The sequence below is a fragment of the Mus caroli genome, unplaced genomic scaffold (genome assembly GCF_978045245.1).
Source record: "Mus caroli unplaced genomic scaffold, Mus_caroli_1 scaffold_5, whole genome shotgun sequence".
Lineage (NCBI taxonomy): Eukaryota > Metazoa > Chordata > Mammalia > Rodentia > Muridae > Mus > Mus caroli.
In genome coordinates, this window is record NW_028227260.1 from 8,933,173 (window position 1) to 8,960,069 (window position 26,897).

The 26,897-nt window shown below is 41.2% G+C and overlaps 1 protein-coding gene across 7 annotated transcripts in view; it reads right to left on the bottom strand.

Annotated features, from left to right (window-relative positions):
* Window positions 1–770: 770 nt before the first annotated feature.
* Window positions 771–26,897, bottom strand: part of Ctps2 (CTP synthase 2) — a 131,051-nt gene continuing 104,924 nt past the window's right edge. For all 7 annotated transcript variants that reach the window (XM_021152651.3, XM_021152653.2, XM_021152656.3 and 4 more), the window contains 3 exons: window positions 22,832–22,976; window positions 2,275–2,386; window positions 771–1,026 (listed from right to left, as the gene is read on the bottom strand). In XM_021152651.3, coding sequence (XP_021008310.1) covers window positions 2,317–2,386; window positions 22,832–22,976 — 215 coding nt within the window. In that variant the 3' untranslated portion in view covers window positions 771–1,026; window positions 2,275–2,316. The remainder of the gene's footprint in view (window positions 1,027–2,274; window positions 2,387–22,831; window positions 22,977–26,897) is intronic.

The following is a 26,897-nucleotide window of genomic DNA, read 5'->3' on the forward strand; positions in this document are numbered from 1 at the left end:
CACACAAACAAACAAAAATGCTGTTCTTGAGCAGAGGAGACTAGGTCACACCTATAATCCTAACTCATGGGTGGTCGAGGCGGGAGGATCACAGTAAGTCAAGACTATAGTGGACTGCACAGTAAGTTCCATGTCAGCTTGCACTATGCTGTGAGATGCTGTCTCAATAAAAAAAAGACAAAACAACAAAAAAGACATGAAAATAAAAGAGGGACTTATTTGAGAAGAAGGGTTTCCGTGAGAACAGGATGAGAGTGTAATAAAAAGATGGGGCAGTGACTGGGATATGAAAAATAATAAACAAACAAATAAATAAGGTGCTCTGAAAAGATTAAAATGACTAAAATGATTCTATATATGTAGGAAGTTGTCAAAAGAATAATAAAAAAGTAATTTGAATTAAAAAGGAAATTTTTTGTTTTGTTTTTAATGCTTCTTAGGTTTTTTAGTGTATATGTGTCCATGTGTGAGCATGCTAGGGTCAGAAGACTTATGGAGCTGATTTGCTCCTCTGCGTGGGTTGAAGAGATGGAACTCGGCCCAACTTATCCTAATTCCTGAATTTTCAGATCCTCTTTACATTTCATATTTGAGAAAATGGATGTATTGGAAATAAACAGAACGAGAACGTGAAATAATCTTAACTCCCATATTAACCTACAGACCCAAACTTGGTTACAGCACATGCCCGTCCCCTTACCCATGTAATACTGTGAAGGCAAAGTGTCCCCCCCCCCCCCCCCGCCAACCCCCATTCCTGCTCACCACTTTGAACTCACTATGTTCTGGACAAAACACAAAAACACTTTCTGCCCCGGGATTGCTGCTGAATTGCGTTTAATTAAGTATAGAAATGTGTGAATACTACAGGCTGCCTCTGGAGGGAAAAGAAAAGGATCCCTTTGGTTCTGTTTCATGAAGTAAACATTTTCAGATTCTCTTTGAATCTTCACAGCCCATGTCTAGGGAACAGTGTGGTGGTTTCTTCAGACAATTCCTTCATCTTACGTATAATGACTTCAGAGGCTTTAAAAAAAAAAAGGCAAGTATTAGTTACATCAAACAGTGAATAATACACACCTTTAAAATCATCCCTATTAATCTTTACAACAGTTTAGTTTGTTCCTGAAGGTCGTCATCTATAATGTCATCCCACTTATCCCTCAGATAAAGAGAACAATATACCGAGAGCTCGCAATAGAGGGACATAACTCTTTGTGGTTCTTTTGTTCTTGCTTTGTAATTTGGGAACTAAACTTGGGCCCCAGGCAAGCCAGACAAGCATTCTATCACTGTGCAACTGCCCCACTGAACAGAGCAGTGAGCTCTTGACAAGTTGTTCAAAAGCAGTTGTTCCATCTAAATACCTGCATATCAACTCAAGGTCTGCCATAACCTCTAGAGTCATCCAAGTGACATGTGTCTCCAAGTATAAACTTAGTGACACTATCCATGATGCTGTCCTCTCTCAGAATACAGAATATAGTAACAGAGGAAATAAGCTGCCCTTTAAAACCAATCCTATCTCTAGCCATTTCTTGCAAAGAAACAATACTATCTTTTAATTTTAATTTTCAGACTTATTTCATGTGTTATGTGTGCTTTGACTGCATGTATGTATATACAACACAGTGTGCCTGGTGCTGTCTGAGGTCGGAAGAGAGCATCAGATGCCCTGGAACTACAGTTACAGCTCATTGTAAACTGCAATGTGGGTGCTGTGAACTGAACCCAGGCCATCTGCAAGATGCACATGTACTCTTAACCACTGGCCCAGCCCTGCAGCCCAGTATTAACTTACTTTATACAAAGCCAAGAGAATCTGCTCTGCTATGAGTGACCTATGACCCATTCAGTCAGATCGTTTTTAATTTTGTTGAGCTTTACTTTTAAAACTTTTTAAGGACTAATTTTATGTGGTGAGTGTTTGCCTATATGCATGTCTGTGTGCCATGTATGTACCTAGTACCCACTGAGGCATCAATCAAATAGCCTTTTGATTGATGAAGGCATCAATCAAATAGCCTAGAACTGGAATTGTAGTCATGGGCCACACCACTTGGGTGCTGGGAATCAAACCTGGGTTCTCTGGCCAGTGCTTTAAGTCACTGAGTCATTTCTCTAGCCCCCTATTTTATCTTTTTGCTAATATGTATGTGTATAAACGTGTGTGAGAGAGAGTCAGCGTAAGCACAACTGGGCCATAGCATGTGTGTGAAGGTCAGAGAACAAATTCTAGGAATCAGTTCTACCTTTCCAACAATGAATTCTTACCCTCTTAGGTAGCTTCTGCTATTCCTGAGGCAAGAAAGAGCTTCAGTTGAGATCCAGTTCAGCAAGCTTTGCCTCTGGAAAGCTGTCATCGCTGGCATCACTGTATCCATCACTAGATTAACAAGAAAAGTCACTCAGCAAGATGGTCAAAAATGCCACAAGTAATTATTCAAGTTTTAGCTCCAAACCTGTTCCATAATTATGATCCATGTGGAGGAAACACTAAGGACTATTCTATGATCACTTTGGAGTCCAATGACATGCAATGGTTCTTTGCTCAGAGAAAGTGATCACCTACCTTCATCACAAGTCACTGGAAAATTTAGGAATGTGTTTCATAGGTGGAAACATATAGTATGAAGAGTGTCAATCAGCTGCTCACTTCTACAAAGCCTTGGCTGCTCTACAGCCTGCCTGTGATGTGTTTTTTACTAGAGGAGTTCTATTAGCAAACTGACTTCATATGAAGCCTGGTGCCAGGAGTGGTTCCTAGCACTTAAGCTAAGGCAGGAGGATTCCCAAAGAATTCTAGGCCAGCCTGGACTATTGTAAAACCCTGCGTCAGAAAGAAGGAGAGGGAGAGGGAGGGAGGGAGGGAGGGAGGGAGGGAGGGAGGGAGAGAGAGAGAGAGAGAGAGAGAGAGAGAGAGAGAGAGAGAGAGAAAGGAAGAGTCATAACACCCTTAGGAAAATGGATGCAACTGGAGATGAACACATGAAGTGATATTAACCCAGTCTCAGAAAGACAAATGTTGTATGTTTTATCTTATTTGTTACTCCTATGATTTTACAGGAAATATAAAATCATGCATGTATATATGACAGAAAAGAAGTAAAACTGTCCAAGGAGACAAAGATAACTAACGGGAGGGAGGGGCAAGAGAAAGCGGAAATACTCTCAGTATTCACTCTATGCTTGTAAGAAAACCTTAAATTTGTGTTTAACTTGAAACATTTTAAAAAGAAAGAGGGCCACCAAGATGGCTCAGTGGACTAAAGCACTTGTTCTCGAGAGCAGACCTGCATTGGATTCCCAGATAACTGACTCCCAACGTTGTTCTTTGGGGTCCACTCGCAGCATGGCGGCAGGCATGTGATTGAATGCATACCACACACACCCACAAACCGCCCCCCACCACCACACACACACAAAATTTAAAAAAAAAAAGAAAGAAAGAAATGAGACAGGTGAAAATGAGGTCACTCTGGAGCTATTGGGACTTCAGCCCTTCTCCCTCTGCCTCCTAGCCATCATGATGTAAACCGTTTTCTTTAACCATGTGTTCCCTCCCCATCATGATGTTCTTTCTGCCTCACCATGGGACCAAAAGCAAGGAGCCAGTAGAGCACAGCCAGAACCCTTCCGTCTGTTTGTTCGTTTGTTTTTAGAGAAAGAAAAGTATAGTTGATGGATCCCGTTATTTCATGTCAGTCTAGACTTGGGGCTAAATCTCACTCTGAGGCTGAGCACCACTTCATTCTACTCCTGCTGAAGGCAATTTCTTCCCGAGGTCATGAGCCAATTCATTAGTTCTGTGCTGGATTTTTTTTTTTCATCCCTCTAATGACAACCATTTTCTTTGGCAATGAGAGGGTTCAGGACATACTACTCTAAAATATGACACCTTGGCATAGTGAACATTTTAAAGTGAAGGAATCTAAGATAGTGAGGCAGGGCAAGACAGTTCAGAGGTTCCTCCATCTTGTATTCTTGATGAGGCCATTTTAGGTTTAACTAGAATTTGATCTCCATGATAGAAATTCCCATGGAAAATTACCCAACTCTATTCTAGGAACCCTAGGCCAGGATTTATCTTGGCTTCTGTTAAGCCTGCTTGTGTAAACCTCCCCTAGCATACAGAACTGCTTACCTTAGTTTTGGTTATACTGCTTACTTTGTGCAAAACCTCCCCCTGCAGCTGCCCAGCAAGATAACAGGACAGGACTTTTGTTTTCCAAAGCCTCTTACTCGAAAATCTCTGGGCTACACTTGGGTCCCGAATACCTGAGAATGGTCCCAGAAGCTGGAATAAAGACTTTCAATTGGCTATAAACTGTGTCTGAGTGGTCTTCTCTGGTGGGCTCCCCATAACAATATCATATGTTAATGTCTCTTGGGCTTTCATCTGATCTTCTGACCTAAAACAGGTAATCTGACCTTCCGATGAAGCAGATCATGAGACCCTAAAATGAAAGATGACTCCCTAAAACAGGGAAGGTATTTCTGAAGACACAAAAGCAGCTAAATAAGTCAGCTTTGCTGAGTTCTCCCAGCTAATTATCCTGACATCAAATCCTGTTTGTCCATTTATATTTCTCCATGCCTCTCCAGCTGTTTATCAGATATCATTTAACAGAAAACACTAAAGAGGTCAGCAAGATAACTCAACAGGGAAAGTACTTGCTGTGCAGGCCTAAGGGCCTAAGTTCAGTCTCCAGACGTCACATAAAAAGTGAAGGCAAAGAAACAACTCCATAAAGTTGTCCTCTGATGTACACATAGAGGGAGGGAGGGAGAGAGGGAGGGAGGGAAGAAGGAAGGAGAAAGAAAGTGTGAAAGCCAAAATTACATTTTAGGTTTTAATTACTGTGCCTAAGAGATCCATGAAACAAAAATGCCTCTAACCAGTAGGCCCAAGAACAGATATCTCCTGAAATGTTGGAGGCTACTACCACCTCCAAAAAATTTGTCTGACCCATCCGCACTGGATATGCTTATGTGCTTGATCACATGTGATAGGGAAGTACATCAGGATGTGTGCTTGCCCCTGATTGGATGTAGACAGGAGGTACACAGGCTGGAAATATGTCAGGATGTATGCTTGCCCCTGATTTGACCTGACAGAAAATATAATGAATTCTGGAGTTTGTCTTTTTAAGCCCCTTCAAAATGTGACTTGTTTCCATTTCCTGGGAACCCTAGAGTGGTCCTGGCCAAAGTCCATCCTCCTGCCCAGTATTTAATTAAGCTTGCTTCAAATATGGCTTTAAGTGCAATCTGCAAATTCATCTGGAATAACAAAAAACCTAGGATAGCAAAAACTCTCCTCAAGGATAAAAGAACCTCTGGTGGAATCACCATGCCGGACCTAAAGCTCTACTACAGAGCAATTGTGATAAAAACTGCATGGTACTGGTATAGTGACAGACAAATAGACCAATGGAATAGAATTGAAGACCCAGAAATGAATCCACACACCTATGGTCACTTGATCTTCGACAAGGGAGCTAAAAACATCCAGTGGAAGAAAGACAGCATTTTCAACAAATGGTGCTGGCACAACTGGTTGTTAACATGTAGAAGAATGCGAATCGATCCATTCCTATCTCCTTGTACTAAGGTCAAGTCTAAGTGGATCAAGGAACTTCACATAAAACCAGAGACACTGAAACTTATAGAGGAGAAAGTGGGGAAAAGCCTTGAAGATATGGGCACAGGGGAAAAATTCCTGAATCGAACAGTAATGGCTTGTGCTGTAAGATCGAGAATTGACAAGTGGGACCTCATGAAACTACAAAGCTTCTGCAAGGCTAAAGACACCATCAATAAGACAAAAAAACCACCAACAGATTGGGAAAGGATCTTCACCTATCCTAAATCAGATAAGGGACTAATATCCAATATATATAAAGAACTCAAGAAGGTGGACTCCAGAAAGTCAAATAACCCCATTAAAAAATGGGGCTCAGAACTGAACAAAGAATTCTCACCTGAGGAATACCGAATGGCAGAGAAGCACCTGAAAAAATGTTCAACATCCTTAATCATCAGGGAAATGCAAATCAAAACAACCCTGAGATTCCACCTCACACCAGTCAGAATGGCTAAGATCAAAAATTCAGGTGACAGCAGATGCTGGCGAGGATGTGGAGAAAGTGGAACACTCCTCCATTGTTGGTGGGATTGCAAGCTTGTACAACCACTCTGGAAATCAGTCTGGCGGTTCCTCAGAAAATTGGACATAGTACTACCGGAGGATCCAGCAATACCTCTCCTGGGCATATATCCAGAAGATGTCCCAACCGGTAAAAAGGACACATGCTCCACTATGTTCATAGCAGCCCTATTTATAATAGCCAGAAGCTGGAAAGAACCCAGATGTCCCTCAACAGAGGAATGGATACAGAAATTATGGTACATTTACACAATGGAGTACTACTCAGCTATTAAAAAGAATGAATTTATGAAATTCCTAGCCAAATGGATGGACCTGGAGGGCATCATCTTGAGTGAAGTAACACAATCACAAAAGATCTCACACAATATGTATTCATTGATAAGTGGATATTAGCCCAAAACTTAGGATATCCAAGATATAAGATACAATTTGATAAACGCATGAAACTCAAGAAGAATGAAGACCAAAGTGTGGACATTGTGCACCTTCTTAGAATTGGGAACAAAACACCCAGGGAAGGAGTTACAGAGACAAAGTTCGTAGCTGTGATGAAAGGATGGACCATTTAGAGACTGCCGTATCCAGGGATCCGTCCCATAATCAACTTCTAAACGCTGACACCATTGCATACACTAGCAAGATTTTGCTGAAAGGACCCAAATATAGCTGTCTCTTGTGAGACGATGCCGGGGCCTAGCAAACACAGGAGTGGATGTTCACAGTCAGCTATTGGATGTATCACAGGGCTCCCAATGGAGAAGCTAGAGAAAGTACCCAAGGAGCTAAAGGGATCTGCAACCCTATTGTTGGAACAACATGATGTACTAACCAGAACCCTGGAGCTCTTGTCTCTAGCTGCATATGTATCGAAAGATGGCCTAGTCGGCCATCAATGGAAAGAGAGGCCCATTGGACTTGCAAACTTTATATGCCCCAATATAGGGGAATGCCAGGGCCAAAAGAATGGGAATGGGTAGGTAGGGAAGTGGGGGGCGCTATGGGGGACTTTTGGGATAGTATTGGAAATGTAATTGAGGAAAATATGTAATAAAAATATTAAAAAAAAATATGGCTTTAAATTGTGGTAGTGGTCTTATTCTTGACTTGTGTGATTAACAAAAGAAAGAACAAAATAAGGTTTCTCTGTTTGGGTCTTTATTTCCTGAAAAGACTCCTGTGCCATATATATATATATATATATATATATATATATATATATATATACACACACACACACACACATATATAGATATATAATAGATGTGTATTTTGGGGAAGGGTGTTTGGATTGGTACTGGGGATGGAAGGGCCTTGCCTATGGTAGGCAAGTATTGTATTGTTGAACTACATCCCTGCTTTATTTGGTTTATTTGAAGCAAGGTCTCTTATACTCCTGTAGCTGAAACTCAACTCTACCTCCTAGGTACTGGGAGTACAGGCGTGAATCACTCTCTTCCCAACCTTCCTGTTTATTTTCTTTTCAGAAAGAAATTCAGTCTCACTAAACTGCCCAGATTGGACTTGAATGTTCACTTTTCCTGTCTCACCCTCTCCAAGCAACTGGGATGCTGTTCCACCAGACTTGACTATGTCATGCATTTCTATTATGAATCTCTTTTGTAATGGAAGCCTCAACCGGAAGCTTTACCTGAATAAAGGCAGAGATTGCTTCCCCACCCACCCTCAGGGACAAGAAAGAAGCAGACAGTGGTAAACACAACTGTATACTCCTGCTCCCTAGTCAAAGGCGAGGATGGGGTTGTGGAGCAGCTCTTGAGTTTCTTTTCAGTGTTTAAGAACCACAGTTTCTCCCAATATGCAGGTACTGCGCTTAACATCAGCACTTAACATCACAGAAGTCCCACTGTGAAAAAAATGGTCCTTTCTGCCAACTTCTTCCGCAGAGATTGAAGTTGGCACTAATTAGGCAGAAGACAAGCACGCTATCTCAAGACCCAGGAAACATCTAGCAGTCCACACAGACATGGTAAAGTACTCTCTAACTGACCTTGAAACCCTAACCACTTTGGATCATTACTATGATTTATAGTCAGAATCATCGACGCTTTCCATTTTCACATTCCTCATGTCTGGGGGTTTGAAAAACAATCTGCATAATATATCAATTTAGGGTAAGAAATATATGAGATGTTTGGGTTACCTTCAGTCACGCATAGTTTTTTTTCAAAAGGACAAATCCATACATCATCTCTGTAAGCTAGGTCTGCAATTGAAGTTTTGCTCTGAGCCATGGGCTCTGTTTGGGTTTCTCCTTACCTTATTCAGTTTCAAATAACCCAGCAAGTCAACAAACTTTACTATAAGTCAACTCATCTATAGCAATTACATTACCAGAAACCCTTCCGTGCCTGACCCATCCCTAACTTTGGCCAAGCACCTGCTGACCTGGTAGCAATAAAATTCTGAATTCATTAACTGGTGAAATTTCAGTTTTGTTCTTTTACAAGAGGGAAACTACCAGAGAAGGTCTACAGATACAGACTAGAAAAGAACAATCCTACTGTACACGTACTGAGTAATTATCAATAAACAGATCCACTGAATCATCAAAGTTTCTGTTTGGTTTATTCACTTTCTTTCTTGACTTTCTGACAAAATAGCAGAGGTGGGGAGGCACTGAAGAACCAGCCTGTCTCCATCTAGGCTTAAAAGCCATCTTATAGTAAAGACAAACTAGGTTTACACCTGTTTATGATTAAACCTCTGTTTCTGAAGGATTAGGCTGTGCCCCACCTGTAACCTTAACTACAAATGGTTCTGTACTGCCTGTTCCAGGAATGACGATCATGTCTTTGTTTCGTAAAGTTGTTGATAACCATCTTGTAGCCCTTCCTTTGTTTCAAAGGGTTAGATGACCACCTATAACTACCTACCTTGTTCTGCCCACCTTGAGACCATGTCTTTGTTTCAGGTGGGGCTAACTTGTTATCCTTATGTTCTGCTCCGTAACCGCACCTATTTTGCCTGCCAAATGCCCCATTTGAAAACCTCCGCGCCCTAAGCTACAAAATAAAAGTCTTGTCTTCCTCACATCCAATGCTGACCTCTCAAACCTCACCTTGGGGAGAGGCAGCTCATGTACATGAATAAAAAAGCTTGCTTTAATTAATTTGACCATGATGATTTGGATTACTAAAGTTGAACAACATCTCCTAGCTATACTTTTTAGTTAGGGAAAAGCACTTGCACTGCTCTATAATGAGTGAAAGCTTGTTCTAGTTCTTTCTTTGTTTGTTTTTAAGTTGACCCAGGGGCTAGGGATGTAGCTGTTAATAGAATGATTGCTTTCGATCCTTAGCACGAGGCCTGTAATCTCAGCACTCACATGACTGATAAAGGAAGATATGCCATGAATTTGAGGCCAGCCTGGACTCTATAGTGAGTTCCATGATACTGCAGGCTCCACAGTGAAAGCCTACCTCAAAAGTAATTGACTAATTAAAAAAAAAAAAATCAAAGAAATACGTTATAACAAACCTGGTCTGAAAAACTATATAAGAATAAATTTGCCGGGTGTGGTGGCGCACGCCTTTAATCCCAGCACTCGGGAGGCAGAAGCAGGTGGATTTCTGAGTTCGAGGCCAGCCTGGTCTACAGAGTGAGTTCCAGGACAGCCAGGACTACACAGAAAAACCCTGTCTTGAAAAACCAAAAAACAAAACCAAAAAAAAAAAAAAAAAAAGAATAAATTTTACTATTCATGAGGTTCCATGTTCTATGACTTCCTCTCAAGGTTATGGAAATGTAGAGAGTAAGGACAAACCATTAGGCATATGAATTATTTCATAGAAAGAATGTTTAACGTTATTATTAATTTAAGAAAAAATTATTTCCTGGACCAAGGATAATTCCCTAGCACTGGCCTTGGATGAGTCAACTCTAACCCACCAGCTCTCATTTCCTAGCTGACGGTTGTCTTTCCCAGACTGCCAATGCATTAAAATGGAACAACCTAAGCCAAGCAAATTGGGGCTCAGCTTGAGTTGATTCATCGCTGAGGTTAATAGTTTTCCCCCTAAGTGTTCTGAGAGTGGGTAGGACAATAAACTACAACATCAAGAACGAAATAAGAATAGGCATTACTGCTAAACTTGCTGATTTAGGGCATTCATCTGGAGGCAGAAAAACAGGTGCTAGAAATAAAATGTGGGTCATCAGATAAACACAAAACAACACTGGCTCCTACAACAAACTAGAAAACATGAGAGACACTCTGGGCCCTATATAATTTAGGGGATTATTTTTGTTTCACACAAAACAAATGTAAAGAGTCAGTCATAAGCTAGATATGCACATAGGTATATTTCACTTTAAAGATATATTGGCTCAATTTTAAGAGTAGCCTGTCTTTTTGAATAGCACACAGACATACATATTAGAGTCTTTTGTTGTTGTCTATGAGAAACGATTTCGCAGTGTAGTTCACAAAGCCTCAAACTCACCATCTTTCTCCTCAGCCTCATGAGTATGGTAGTAAAAACCAGCACTATGCCCAGCTAAATACCAGGGTCTTGCATATTAAAATGTATTAAGTGTCACAAAACAGACATGTGTATCTCTTGTTACCTTTAAGGAAGGCAAAGTTTTAAAACTTTTCAATATAAGTACAAGCCGCAATACTTAAATTAAATTAAAACAATTTGAATGGAGTGGAATTAAAGATTCGCTTCCTTCCTTGTACCCGTCCGTAGCTTCACTTCAAGTGCTTTACAGCCATGTGTGCTTAATGACTGCCGTTTTTAAATAGGGCAGATTATTGAACATTTCCATCATTTGAGAAAGTTTTAATGGATAGTATTGATTTGAAACTAATGGGGCCAGCCAGATGGCTCAGCAGGGAAAGATGAATGCTGCCAAGCCTTGAAGACCCGAGTTCGATCCAAAGAACCCCTTGGTGAAAGGAAGAGGGCTGACTCCTGAAAGTTGTCCTCTCAAGACATGCACGCACACATGCAAAATAAAAATGTATTAAATAAACTTTAAAAAACTAATAAATGATTTCTAAAATACTACAATCACTGTGGTAGTTGTGATTGTCATTATTTCCTCAAAAAGTGTTTGAAGGGCCTTGCTAAGTATGGTGAATTGAAATCATAGCAAATATCTCTCATGAGCATGTCTCCCAAAACTCCCTTTTAAAAAAAAAAGTAGTTTATGGATTCATGTCTTTTAATAATTGTTCAGTTCGAGGAGAAAGAAAAGAACAAGTTTGAGAGGAGGGGAGGGCTGAGACAAGCCATCTTTTATTCAAGACATTTTGCTGGGGATCTGAAGGAAGAAGCTTTCTTTCCATCATCCGAGCAAGGAATCTTTTAAAGGCTTCCAAGGGAGTGGAAGGTCTTGCACTAAGAAGAAGCAGGCTTTGTTCGAATGTAATCTATAATACTTGACCAAGGCAAGAGACCAGGACATACATGAAGTAGGCTATGTGAGAGAACAGGGGAAGGGGACTTGGGTAACTTGAAAGCAGGAGGGATGCCCTCCACCTCCAAGTGGCACAAAGATGGGGTGCCCTGCTCACAGCCCTCTCTGCTTCAGGCCTGGGTTCTCACAGTGGCAAAATAAAACCCACCAGTTTCAATATAGGTGGGAATTGCTATCCTAGGAGACACTACTTTGACTTTCAAGGCTTGACCACAATTGTCTCCATGTTTACTTGGTTTTGAGACCGTTTTTTTGTAGCTCATGTTGGTCTCAAACCAACCCCATAGTCAAGGGTGACCTTGAATTTCTGATCCTCCTGCCTCCAGCTCCTAAGTGCTAGGCTGCAGGTGTGATCTACCAAACGTGGTTTCTGTGGTTCTGGGGATGGAAGCCAGGGCTTCATCCGTACTACGCAAGCCCTCCACCAGCTGACAAAGCACTTCTGTCATTTGAAAAAGTTTTTAGTCTATAGTATTGATTTAAAACAAATGGCAAGCCTATCTGTCAACAACTCCTGACTCCTCATAATTGCCAGTATATGAAAACATCCCAAGACACCAGGGAAAGGGTGTGGTACTCCATATATTCTACCTTTTTATGCTACCCTGAAGCAACCATTAAATCATGTCTTCTCTAGTAATAGAACAAGGTGAATAGAATTTAAAGATGAGTTTCATGGCGTAGTTCGGACTCCCACCATGTTTTCACTCCTATAATACTTGGTATGAAAATCCATTTCATGTGAAAAAGTGTCTTTTCCAAACACACAGCCATGCCCAGTTTTCCCCAAGGCATTGTTATTGCTATACTTCCTTCTTTCTTGAAAGGCCCCTGGAAGCCATAAAACACAAGAGCAAGGGAATAAAAACTTAGTATGCTCTAAATGAGTTTTGCATCTCATAGTAAACAAGAGACTATAACCCAGGCAGGGCTTTAAAAGCACAATAGTCTGTAACACTATGAACTCCATCCCTGACTGTCAACCATATAATCAATGCCACTGTGAAGCACAATCTATAAAGTGCACCTTTTAAACAATGCATAATCCCCCCCCCCAAGGAGTACTCAGATGTGACTTATTAACAATAATCTACCTGGGAGGAAAGAAACCGTCAAGGTATGGGTTGGATTCAAAACTATCTCGGGGGTGGGGATGGAAGATGAAAAGATGTTGAAAAGAACTATACAAAACAACGACAACAAAAGAGGTTGGGCTTTCTTTCCCAATTCCCTTTTGCTTGAAATGTAACAAAGGAGAGTACCAATAAAAGGTGTACTGGCTGGTTTTGTGTGTCAACTTGACACAGCTGGAGTTATCACAGAGAAAGGAGCTTCAGTTGGGGACCTGCCTCCATGAGATCCAGCTGAGGGGCATTTTTTCAATTAGTGACCAAGGGTGGGAGGGCCCATTGTGGGTGGTGCCATCCTTGGGCTGGTAGTCTGGGGTTCTATAAGAGAGCAAGCTGAGCAAGCCAGGGGAAGCAAGCCAATAAAGAACATCCCTCTATGGCCTCTGCATCATCTCCTGCTTCCTGACCTGCTTGAGTTCCAGTCCTGACTTCCTTAGTGATGAACAGCAGTATGGAAGTGTAAGCTGAATAAACCCTTTCCTCCCCAACTTGCTTCTTGGTCATGATGTTTGTGCAGGAATAGAAACCCTGACTAAGACAAAGAGCAAACCAGTCTTTTGATAAAGGGTACCACACCTCATGTCTATTACTCTTCACAGCAGTCCTAAGGATAGGCAATGGCAACTTGGACACAACTCTCCAATGAATGGCAGATCCAAAAGCATCAACTCTGCCATCAAAATCACCCCCATAGCATAAAGTTCAGAGAGTACTGGAAACTGAACAGCACACTGATGAAGGGGAGTGCATCTGACTCTGGTTCATAGCAGGCAAAGTGAGGCAGGCATGCCTTAAACTCTAAGGCTTAGAGGGACCAAGGGAGAGTACTAAGTACAGTAGCCCCTCAGCCCCAAGCCCACCTTCACAAACCCCATGATCCTAATAGGATATATAGATCTGTATTCCCTCTCATTAAGCAAGCCCAGAATACTTATCAATAGAGAGAAAAGGCATTAGCGCCCCCCCCCCCCCCGGAGAGTTTTTGAGACTTCAAGGTGTTCTGTATGGATTGATGTGCATTTTATCCCATAAGCCAAGGTAAGCCACTGAAGGTTTTGAGCTCCAAAGTCATGTGGAAAGACTATCCTAATGGCAGAAGATGGATTAGAATTAGGAGGAGAAAAACTAGAGGCAGAAAGTCCAAGCAGGAGGCTTCACAGTAGATAAAAGATGAAGGTGACTGGAACTAAGGTTAAAATTAATAACATTAATATCATCACCATCGTCGTCATCATCAACAACAATTAAGTTCCTATCGTACACCAAGCACTATGCTAAATGATTTAGCAATGGGAAACTTAATTTTCATTACTACCATGTAAACTAAGAAATTTTATCTTGTATGGGTGGACTGTATGTGGTGTGTTTTGTTAGGGTATAGTCCAGGCCTCATTAATCCACAGCTTCCAGTCCCCCTTTTTGAGACAAGATGTATCCCTGTGTATTCCTGAACTCACAGAGAACTACCTGCCTGGCTCCACAGAAACTTTTTACAAAGAAACTAGTGCAGAGAAAGATGAGGTCACGGGCACTGAGTAACAAAGACTTGGGTTTGAATTCAGCAAGACCCTACTTTAGAGCTTAGGGTCTGAAAGCTCAGAGACATTTCCTTGGAGCATGATACAATGCTTGCCTAGCATGGGCAGAGCCTTGGGTTCAATCCTCAGCACAACTTAGCAAGTATAGCAGTATAAGCCTGCAATCTCAGCACCAGGGAGTTAGAGGGAAGAATTCAGGGCAATTTTCAGCTACATATTGAGTTAGAGGCTAGTCTAGGATACATTAGACCTTCCTACAAAGCTAAAAGATAGGATGAATACAGTATTAGGTTGCTGCGCTTACGTGTGTTTTCCCCCATTTTTTGGGTAACATTATAAAGTAACTCTTCTCAGGTTAGAAGTCAGCCTGTGACTTAGAAAGAAAGAGACAATATCAATGAGACGGGTTCCTTCTCTGGCTGACTGCTTCCAGGAGTCAAAGACTAAGGTGTCATGGTAAGTTGGGGATTGATCCCAACGGGGGAAGGAATTTATAGAGCCCTGGCTGGATTCAATCCTCAGCATCACTCAAAAAAATTACGTAGCAAGGGCAACTGTGAAGAAGACAATGGAGTTACTGCACTAGGAGTCCAGTCTGGGGGGAATACGGAAACAGAAGGAGGCAGAATTCAGTAACACACTCCCTTTAAGGACCCTTTTAATTATGAAGCAGTTCTGACTTTTGAGTTTGGTGTGCAACAGTCAAGCGGATAGAGTGCATCAACAAGTACCTTCTCTATTATTTTTAAGACCACCCTGCCTCTTGTTTTGCTATGAAAAAAATGATTTCTCTGTACAAAACTTAGTAAATGTTGTTTGGAAACATGCTCCAAGGTGCTAAACCTAAAATAAAAATGTTATTCAATTGTCCTAAGAGTCCAGTTTTATCCCTTTTTTTCCCCTGGCTTAAATAAAGTCTATTTTTAAAAAGAGCAGTTAGTTTTGCAATGCTGTACTTCTAGGACAAAGAGACGGCATACCTCTTTTCCTTAACCATGTTTTTTCTTCTTCTGCACAAAGGCAGCTAATGACACAAAAAACAAGTCAGCAAACTTCCTCCAAATACTAGAGTTAAATATTAGATTTTACAGACTGCATATCTCAATCGTAAATGTCTTTACATCATCATCTTTTAAAAAATATCTTTTAAAAAAATCATTTTAGTTTGCCCCATAAAAAACAAAAAAAATGGGCCTGGCAGTGGTGGCGCACACCTTTGATCCCAGCACTCGGGAGGCAGAGGCAGGTGGATTTCTGAGTTCGAGGCCAGCCTGGTCTACAGAGTGAGTTCCAGGACAGCCAGGGCTACAGAGAAACCCTGTCTCGAAAAAAACAAAAAACAAACAAACAAACAAACAGACTGGGCCAAACTTGGCTTGTAAATGGTAACCTTCTAAGCCCTGGTATAAGTATCATTGTGTTGTATCAGAGAAATTGTTCTCTTGAGGCTTTTCATAGCTGATGCCCAAAGTCAAGTAAAGGAGGACTTCATTTACAACTGGATGCTGCTGGGACAGAAGTAGACCTGCAGAATTTCTGCTTACCCTTGACTCTCGCAGCTTTTCCATTTCCTCGTAAGTTTGCTAACCCCCAACTCTATATACTTTAAAGTATCTGTGTTAGCAAAATTTCCAGGTTTTTTCTCTAAAAGAGTAATTCCTTCAGTTTCTCTAAATCAGCAATCATTGGGTTCTAATACTCATATTGTAGGCATGTCCAACCTTGGTCGAAGAGAGCTGTAAATTCAGCCTAATACAAAATCATAAATGTACTTTTAAAACACGATTTTTGCCAGCTTTTAAAAAAGTCCTGTCACAATGTTAAAAGGTTGGGCATCTCTTCAGGATAAATGAAGATTAAAATCAAGAAGATTCAAGGGAAATCGTGATTACAAAAAAATGAATCTAGCCAGCAATGATGCCCTTATACCCCAAACGGACACATCCTTCTTGAAGTCACAAAGGATATGAAAAATGCATAGCTCTCTATTTTAAAGACACATATTTCTCCCATGGACTTTTTTTTAAATTTCTTTAATACTGGGGCTCAATCCCAAAGCCTTGTAAATGCCAAACAAGCACGCAACATAACTATAGCCTGAGCCCAAGTCAACATATTAAAAAAATATTCTTAGGAGCCGGGTGTGGTGGTGCAGCCCTTTAATCCCAGCACTCAGGAGGCAGAGGCAGGTGGATTTCTGAGTTCGAGGCCAGCCTGATCTACAGAGTGAGTTCCAGGACAGCCAGGACTACACAGAAAAACCCTGTCTCAAAAAAAAAAAAAATTCTTAGATCTATCTCACCCCAAATAACGTTTTCCACTTCCCTAGTTTGATGTCCTATAAAATCTGGATCTTGGTGGGACTCTTCATTAGATATCTCAGCCATAAAATACTGTTGCCACAAGCCATGTGCTGTGCTTTATCCCCATAATTCTAAAGCTGAGACAAGGACACTGCAACAAGTTCCAGGCCAGCCTGGACTATAGAATGAAACCCTGCTTCAAAACAAAAGCCCACTACATTCTGAGGCAGATATTACCTCAGAAGCAATTTGCACGTCTTCTTATCTCAGAAGGAATGGTCATATTTCCTTCAGGATGTTAGCTTTGTGGATCTGGCTAATTATACAAAATGAGGGGAGGCCTTTTGAAACAGCCAGCCAGAAGAGCACAGCATTTCAGTACTAAAATAGAAAGGTTACCCTAACTCCAGATCTTTGCAAAAGATACTAACTATAATTGATTGCCCACACCACCAGAGCATGGCACATTTTATAGTTTCAAGTGACTGTGATTTTCCTTTTGAACATGTAAACAAAAAAGCCTTAGGAAAATCTGGTAAATACATTAGTCTCAGTTCTCTTAAATTTACAGATACACAATCAATTCAAGGGGCAGAGTGAGCCCAAGTTCATAGCTAGTGTTCCCTCCTCTATGCCTTTTCTTTTCCTTTTCCTTGCGTTCCTGATTGGCTAGTTTATCCTTCTCCCTCTGCATCTTGCCCTGTTCCTTACTCCTTTGGGACACACCCCAAAGTGAGTCTTCCCTCCAGTTTCTCAGCATTGAGAATATCTTCCACATTTGTGTTTCAGAATAGACATTTGTCAGAAACTGTTTGTTGTTGAAGCACCTGAATCATTTTTCCCATCTGCTTCATCCTCTTCATCTGTCACATCAGCATACTGGGCTAGCAGAGAGACTTCCCTCTGCCTATCTTCCGAAACCACCTGGGCTTCACCAAATCAATCAATCAAAGTGACAATGGCCTACACATCATCTTTTTTTTCCACTTTAATGGTGACATTTTTGACCATCATTCCACAATTTCCTTACAGATATCAAGGAGGGAATCTTCTTCCAGGAAAGTAGAGAAGATACCCAAAAAAAATTAACCTGGAAGCCGCCATCTTTCAAAAGGCTTATAGGGTCAGTCTGCAGCTGTTGGCTTTCAGAATGAATTCTCTGCTACTAACTTGAATCAGGTTGCTTTTGGTGGGGGCAGTCTACAATTGTTTGTATAATGTGATTTATGATGAAGACTTCTTTCTTTCTGGGAGTCTAGAATTTTGATAGATGTTAGGCAGAGAATATCTGAGTGACCAGGCCCTTAATAGAAACATCTCAACTCCAAGTATAAAATCTATGGGTAGAAATACCACACACACACATACACATACACATACACACACACACACACACACACACACACACACACACACACACTTGCATGCTTGCGTGCTGGAATGAGGGTGCACTCGATGATATCACAGAAGAGATTAAGGGATTAAGGGAGCCCAGGAAACCTACAAATGGCCTTGCACAAACTCTGCTTCCATCTTGTCCCTGACTGATTCCTATGTATATGCATACGGCATCACTGTCATAAATCAATACTAGCTGTAAATACAACTACATTCTGATTTTGACTCAAGAATTACTGAGCATGTGGGTATTCTTAAGTGGGACCCTCAAAACAAAGCTCTTAGGTTTTGTTTTGTATTTCAAAACAATTAGCTCAGGTTGGCCTCAAACCCGTGGTGACTCACCTACCTCAACCTCACAAATGCTAGGATTATAGGTGTGAACCACTACACCCCGAGGTGGTGGCTTTCTTTCTTCCTTTTTTCCCTTTCTTTCTTTCCTCCTCGTCTTCCTCCTCCTTCCCCTTCTTTTTTTGTGAGACAGAGTCTCACTATGTAGCCCTGGTTGGCCTGAACTCAATAGCAGACATGGGACAACTTAAAGTCAGAGCTGTGCCTTCCTCTACCTGTTGAATGCTTGAATTAAAAATATGCATGCATGTACTGTTAAATTACATTTTTTGGAGGGGGGATGCATGTGTGGTGGTCAGAGGACAATTTGTGGGAGTCATTTCTCTCCTTCCACCAGATGAATCCTGGGGACCAAACTCGGATTGTCAGGTTAGCAAGCATCTTTTCTCCCTAAGTTACCTCTCTGGCCTGATTTTACATGCACTTTTCAACAATTTATTCTTAAAAACGAAAAAAAAAAAACTACCCTAGGATGACTATGCCCTTGAACCAACTACTGTAAGCCTAAATGTAGGGGAAAACAGTCCTTTAGAACTGCTGCCATTCAGCTGAGATAACCAAGTAGCTGACAATTTAGTTCACCAGCTCTAAAACCCAAAGAATATTCTTACTACAATTCCCAAGTGCTGAATGGTAAATATTCTCCACTGGACAGAATGCAGTGGTTACAGCTCAGGTGTTCTTAGTAAAGTCAAAGATTTTGCACCTTGAAGACCCAGGCTGCCCAAGTGCCATTGGGTTGAGCATCAGCAGAGACAAATTCAGGGGAAAGAAATCATTCTTCCACCATTCCCGTTCAAGCTGATAACAAGTAGTCACCATGTTTGAAAGAAACATGTCCAAGAGCTCTAAGTCAGCTAATATCAGAGTGGCCAACAAAGCAGTCACCTGCCTTTCAAAAACTCAGTAATGCTGCAGTGGTGCCAGGGAGCAGCTGAGGCCAACAGTCATTGTAAACCTGCTGTCTGTCACGGGATTATTAGTCACCATGCCTGTGTTTTAGGGAATTCATTTGTTGTTTGTGGAGGCTTGGGTTTGTTTGCTTGTTTGTTTGAGACAAGGTTTGGTGTAGCCCAGGCTAGCCTTGATGACCTTGAACTTCTGACCCTCTTGGTTCCACTTCCAAAGTGCTGGGATTATAGGCATGCATCATCATCATGCCTGGTTTATATGGTGCTAGGGATCAAACCTCAGGCTGAGCAAACATTGCACAACTGAGCTGCACTCCCTAGACTGTTTGGGGGGTTATTTTGCTTTACTGAGGCAGGGTCTTGATATGTAGTCCTGGCTGGCTCAGAATCAACAGTGAAGACTAGAGCAGCACTGAACATTCAGTAATCCTCTAGTCTCCACAGTGCTGGGATTTATAAGTATGTATGTACAACCACACCTGCCAGTAGTCGCCATTCTTGAGATCCCTGCAACCTATGAGGTTTAGACCATCTTCCTCTGCTGCCTGCACCTACCGCTTTAGTGGAGAGCAACCCGTGTGCTAGATAGCCAGCCAGACAAGGATAAATTGGAATGCTGCCTGTCCAGAAGCATTGTGATTCATGAAGATCCATAGAGGCCTACAGGTTGGCTGAAATTGCAATGAGTGCCAATACAAAGGCTTTTCTTCTCTCCAACACTATATCTGGCTCAGGAGTTTCAGGCAAGTGCTCATCTCTGAATGAGCTTCACTCAGAAATGCCCAGCCTCCATGCAGGAATCAATAGTCCTCCCATAACAGGTGGGTAGAAGGACAGCTAGACCACACGAGCCACACAGTGTTCACTTGTTAGCTGATGCCTGCAAACAGCCAAATACTTATGAGTGTATAAGTTCTCTCAGCCAACTAACTTGCTCCATTGCTCCCTCTTTTCCTACATGAAAGTCTGAAATAATAGAGAGCATAAGACAGCCATAAAATGTCACAGCACACGTGTGGTTTGGAATTCCACACTGGAATTTTCAATCTGCAACATATTCCAGCCTGAGAACACAGGAATGTTTCCATGCATGAAATAGCTTGTGCAGAACTACAGCACACAAGTCAGTGTATTTGGAGACCACAGCTGAAGCAAGGAAGAATCTGGAGTCCCCTTATCCTGCTCCTCATGGTGGTAGCCCTCAGACAAAGGTGGGAAGCCACAGCCCTGGTTAAAGACAGCAAGGAATGATTATCAGTTTGGTAAGGCAGCAGGCATGTGAGCCACGGAAAGCTGCTCCCATATGAACCCACAGAAAAGAAAAGTACTAGAGCTGCGAGCTTTTCTGAACAACAATGCCACTCACTGGAAGAAGGCTTGTGGGGACTGAAGAGATGGCTCAGCGGTTAAGGGCACTGGCTGCTCTTCCAGAGGACTAGAGTTCATTTCTCAGCACCCACATGGCAGCTCACAACTCTCTATAACTCTAGTTCCAGAGGCTCTGACACCCTCACACCAATACACATAAAATTAATTTTTTTTTTAAAAAAAGAAGGTTTATGCAACACAAGCTCACAGACACACCTTGTACCAATGCTACCTGATCTCAACAGAAATCCTGCTATGGTTGTGAGAGTCTAAGCAACATATAGCATCGCTGTGATGGTCAATCATCCTTCTTAAGTCTGGAATATTATAGGTAGTTCTTTCCACTTCTAAACTTTCTACATATAATGCATACAATATTCTTAGATGAGAATAAATATAGATATAAATCATATTCAAATTATTATTTAAATGTGATAAAATCTTAGTGAAAATTATGACATTAGCTTGATCCTAACAATTATTGTGCCACTCACCTGTGAAATTAGGAGAACAGGGGACCCATCCCATAATCAGCCACAAACCCAGACACTATTGCATATACCAGAAAGATTTTGCTGAAGGGACCCTGTTATAGCTGTCTGGTATTGAGGCTATGCCAGTGCCTGGCAAATACAGAAGTGGATGCTCACAGTCATCTATAGGATGGATCACAGGGCCCCCAATGGAGAAGCTAGAGAAAGCACCCAAGGAGCTGAGGGGAACTGCAACCCTATAGGTGGAACAAAAATATGAACTAACCAGTACCCCGGAGCTCGTGTCTCTAGCTGCATATGTATCAGAAGATGGCCTAGTCAGCCATCATTGGGAAGAGAGGCTCCTTGGTCTTGCAAACTTTATATGCCCCAGTACAGGGGAATGCCAAGGCCAAGAAGCGGGAGTGGGTGGGTAGGGGAACAAGGTGGGGGGAGGGTATAGGGAACTTTTGGGATAGCATTTGAAATGTATATAAAGAAAATATCTAATTAAAAAAAAAGAAAAAAAAACTTTACAAAATAGGATCAAGCAGGAACACTGAGTCCATTTCTTCTTTGTTGTGACCATTACCCTAGTTAATTTTAGACAGTTTTTCAATGTTTTCTTCTGTTTATGATTTTATCTTTTAGTGCAATTCTTCAGATGACCTGAGAGGTAAGGAAAGACTACCGTACTTTGTTTAATGTAATCTATATGTTGGTATAATGATTTTCAGAGTTGATCATTCGAGATATTTTTATTTTAAGCTTTTGTTAATTAGTGGTTTGGATTTGCCAAATAAATAACACACATTCTCATTCTAGTTTAGCTGAAAAAACAAAAAAAGAAATTAGGAGAACAGAGCAATACCTTCCCTCCTCCCCTATATCTTGTTTTGGTTTTTGTTTTATGAAGACAGGGTATCTTAGGCTGGAGATTCATAGTTTAATAGATAAGAAAACTTGCCTAGCACACATGAATCTCTCTCTGGGTTCCATGTCTAGGACCGCTAACTGTGGTGACACATATCTGTAACCCTAACACTCAGAAGTTAGAGGCAGGAGGACCCAGAGTTCAAGATCATCCTTGGCTACATAGCAAGTTTGAGAATAGCCTGGGCTATGGAGACCTTGTCTCTAAAAATGAAAACAAAAGACATGATATCTTGCCAATGTACACCAGGTAGGCCTGGAATCCATGATCCTACTGCCTCAGCTTCTCAAATACTGGGAATATAGGTATATACCACTATAGCCAGTAAAATATATCCTTAAAATTTTTAAACAATGATGTTAGTAAGGTAGATATAATCTTGATTTCCATTAATGCTATGATAATGAAAAGAATAGCAAAAGTTTACCTAAACTTTTGTATAAGGGATCATCAATTGAACTAAACTGAAATTCATGAAATGAGAACTAATTTACTTAACTTTCAGGGGAGACAAAGAAATCAGATACCATACTTTACACACTTAACGGAAATGGAGTCCAAATACACTGTTGAATATTAAACTATGAAAGTGCTAGAAGAAAATATTGGAGTTATGATTTATAAGATCTTTCCACAGAAAAAAACTTTAGGTATGATACCAAAGATAGAATGCAGAAAAATGAGAGGCTTGACTGCATACGTTTTTTTTCAAAACTTAGATTCCATAACAATACTAAATTTTTTTGAAAAGCTAACATGTTAGTAAGCACACGTCTTGGCCTACTGCTGGGAGCATTACGCTGGTTACCTGTATGGCAGCTTGTTCATCTGCTGCAGATGGGCATTCAGATTCCCCGTTGCTGCAAGTAAGAGCCCCAGGTATGGAGGGGAAGGCTTCATTGGCCTAGAGGAAAACTCAGGATGGAACTGGACACCAATGAAATACGGATGACCTGAAAAGAAAGCAAATATGAAGGGACTGAATCAAACAGGCATGAGACCCACTACAAAGGTTGCTATATTGTCGAGCAGCATCCCATTCTAAGTACTGACATGATTAACTTGCCAACAGAGTTACTTTTGTAATCCATTTTTGTAATACAATTCCAAACTGCAAAACATATTTCACTTAATTAGAGACCTAGAATTTCTTTGGGGGAGTGGTGACGATGCTAGACTAAAGAAAGTGAAGCAAGAGCTTTTTGAGTGAGAAGATAAAGTCTCCTTGAACATCAGCCTGCTTTTCTCTTTTCTTTTGAGACAGGGTGACATGTAGCACAGGCTACCCGTGAACTTTCCTGTAGTTGAGAATGACCTTGAACTTTTGATATTCCTACCTCTATCTCCTAAGTGCTATGATTATAGGTGGGTGCCTCTACATGAGGCTTATGCAATGCTGGGAATGAACCCAGGGCCTCCTGCATTCTAGGCCAGCATTCTACCAATGTAGCTACATCCCCAGCCCCAGCCTGATTCTAGAAGGCTTTTCATTGTTGTCTCATTTTCCATGGTGTCCCTACACTTTTGACCCAAGTCAAAACCTTGCTGTGTATCCCAGGCTAGTCTCAAACTTGTATCAATCCTCCTGCTTCAGCCTCCCATGCTGGGATACCAGGTCCAGCCCTCTTTCTCTTAGATGGCTTTAGCACAGCTCTTACAAATTCTTCTCCGTTCCCAAGGGCAAGGTTTCCCAGGATAACCACTTACCTAGCAGGCTGTGTGTGGAAATGACAAGGACAGAAGCCTTTCTAGTAATGGTAGTCATGGCACCATAAAAAAAAAAAAGGACTGGTACTGGCATATCAGCTTATGCCAACATTTCCCCTGAAGTGTATAGTCTGAGTAACAAAAGCATGGTCTTTCAGCATGGCAATGGGGTCACAACTCAAGGCAGCCAGCATTTAAATTCATTTTTATTTATAGCATGTAACACTTATTTAATTATATATATGTGTGTGTGTATATATATATATACATATACATATACATGCATATATGTGTGTGTGTGCCTGTACATATGTCTGCACATCATGCATATACAGGAACCCATGGAGGTCAGAAGAGGTGTTGAATCCACTGGACTGGAGTTACAGACAGTTGTCAGCCACCATGTGGTTTTAGGAACCTCTAACCTGGGTCCTTTCTAAGAACAGTAAATATTCTTAACCACTAAGCAATCTCTCTAGCACCTCAAGTTACTTTTTGACTCCCATGCTTCCTGTGTTACAAATGAGTATATATTGTCATGGGGGAAATAGAAGCAATTTCCAGTTCCAGGCTCCTAAGAAGCTCCTATGCCAGAAATTCATGATACAAACAGAAAAGTGCCTTTTCCCAGATACCCAGAGTCCTCTGTTCTAGAACAGCCAGAGTTAAAAAGGCAGCATCTCTAAATCTGGGTAGGAATTTTCTGAGATTTCAATTTCTTCCCCAAATCAGAACTCAAAAAAAATCTATGTTTATTTCCAGTTTAGAAACACATACTTTGTTTGAACTTGTGTCTACTGACAACTATTCTAATAGAGCATGGTCACTGTGCTGCACTCCCAAATTTGAAGTATGTATCAAACTGAAGATAATAATATGAAATGTTTTATAGACAAAAATAAAGGTAAATTTAGCTCATTCAGTGCAATGATTTATCAAATGATATAGAAATCTAGTAATGGGACCAGCAAGATAGCTCAGTATGCCTGATGACCTGAGTTCAATCCCTTATAGCCACATGATGAAAGGGAAGGAACTATGTTCAACATCCTTAATCATCAGGGAAATGCAAATCAAAACAACCCTAAGATTCCACCTTACACCAGTCAGAATGGCTAAGATCAAAAATTTCAGGTGACAGCAGATGCTGGCGAGGATGTGGAGAAAGAGGAACACTCCTCCATTGTTGGTGGGATTGCAAGCTTGTACAACCACTCTGGAAATCAGTCTGGCGGTTCCTCAGAAAATTGGACATAGTACTACCGGAGGATCCCGCAATACCTCTCCTGGGCATATATCCAGAAGATGTCCCAACCGGTAAGAAGGACACATGCTCCACTATGTTCATAGCAGCCTTATTTATAATAGCCAGAAGCTGGAAAGAACCCAGATGCCCCTCAACAGAGGAATGGATACAGAAAATATGGTACATTTACACAATGGAGTACTACTCAGCTATTAAAAAGAATGAATTTATGAAATTCCTAGCCAAATGGATGGACCTGGAGGGCATCATCTTGAGTGAGGTAACACAATCACAAAGGAACTCACACAATATGTATTCACTGATAAGTGGATATTAGCCCAAAACTTAGGATACCCAAGATATAAGATACAATTTGCTAAATGCATGAAACTCAAGAAGAATGAAGACCAAAGTGTGGACACTGTGCCCCTTCTTACAAGTGGGAACAAAACACCCATGGAAGGAGTTACAGAGACAAAGTTTGGAGCTGTGATGAAAGGATGGACCATCTAGAGACTGCCATATCCAGGGATCCATCCCATAATCAGCTTCCAAACGCTGACACCCTTGCATACACTAGCTAGATTTTGCTGAAAGGACCCAGATATAGCTCTCTCTTGTGAAACCATGCCGGGGCCAAACAAACATAGAAGTGGATGCTCACTGTCAGCTATCGGATGGATCACAGGGCTCCCAATGGAGAAGCTAGAGAAAGTACCCAAGGAGCCAAAGGGATCTGCAACCCTATAGGTGGAACAACATTAGGAACTAACCAGTACCCCGGAGCTCTTGTCTCTAGCTGCATATGTATCGAAAGATGGCCTAGTCGGCCATCACTGGAAAGAGAGGCCCATTGGACTTGCAAACTTTATATGCCCCAGTACAGGGGAACACCAGGGCCAAAAGAATGGGAATGGGTGGGTAGGGAAGTGGGGGGGTATGGGGGACTTTTGGGATAGCATTGGAAATGTAATTGAGGAAAATACGTAATAAAAAAGAAAGAAAGAAAGAAAGAAAGAAAGAAAGAAAGAAAGAAAGAAAGAAAGGAAGGAAGGAAGGAAGAAAGGAAGAAAGGAAGAAAGAAAGAAAGAAAGAAAGAAAGAAAGGGAAGTAACTGACTCCTGAAAAACTGTCCTCTGACTTCCACACATGTGTGATGACACTTGTGAACTCATATGACACCCATACAATCTTTAAAAAGTAAAAATTTAGATATAGCTTAGAATTGAAGAATCACAAACTCTTGTCACTAATGGAGCCCCAAACTATGAACTACAATACGTTATTTGCATTCATTAAAACTGAGGACTGGGGAAATGGCTTGATGAATAAAAGCACTTTCTAAGCAAGCATGATCTGAATTCAAATCCCTAGCTTCCACGTTAAAAAAAAAAAAAAAAAAAAAAAAAAAAAAAAAAGGCTCCGCTGCTGGTGCCTGTAGAGCATGAGAGATAAGAATGTGTTATTGTTTAAATCCCAGGTGTGGGGATATGGGGCTGCTTTGAACCGACTATGATTTGCCTCGTGCTCTAGCAGAAGCATGGTTTTGCCAGCTGTAAATAATTTCTGAGCTTGTGTGACATTTGGAATTCTGGGAACTTTTCAAAGGGTACATAAATTCAAGGGCCCTGAGAGGTGGGGTGGGTCATTTAGAGAGATTGGTTATAGTTTGTTAGTAGCCATGGTCAAAGAAGAAACAAAGGAAAAAAATTAGATGCAGGAATTTCTTTCTGCTCATCTATCCTTTTTCTCTCCCATCTCCTCTCTCTCCCCTCTATCCTTGTTTGTCTCCTATCTAGTGTCAAGAGGTGAAACCAGGGGAGATAAAGGGTGGGTAAAAGAACAACCCACATAGTAGCAAAGACCAGATACAAACAGAAGAAGTCAGTGATGTCTTCGTACACTCTGGCCTTTGGAAACC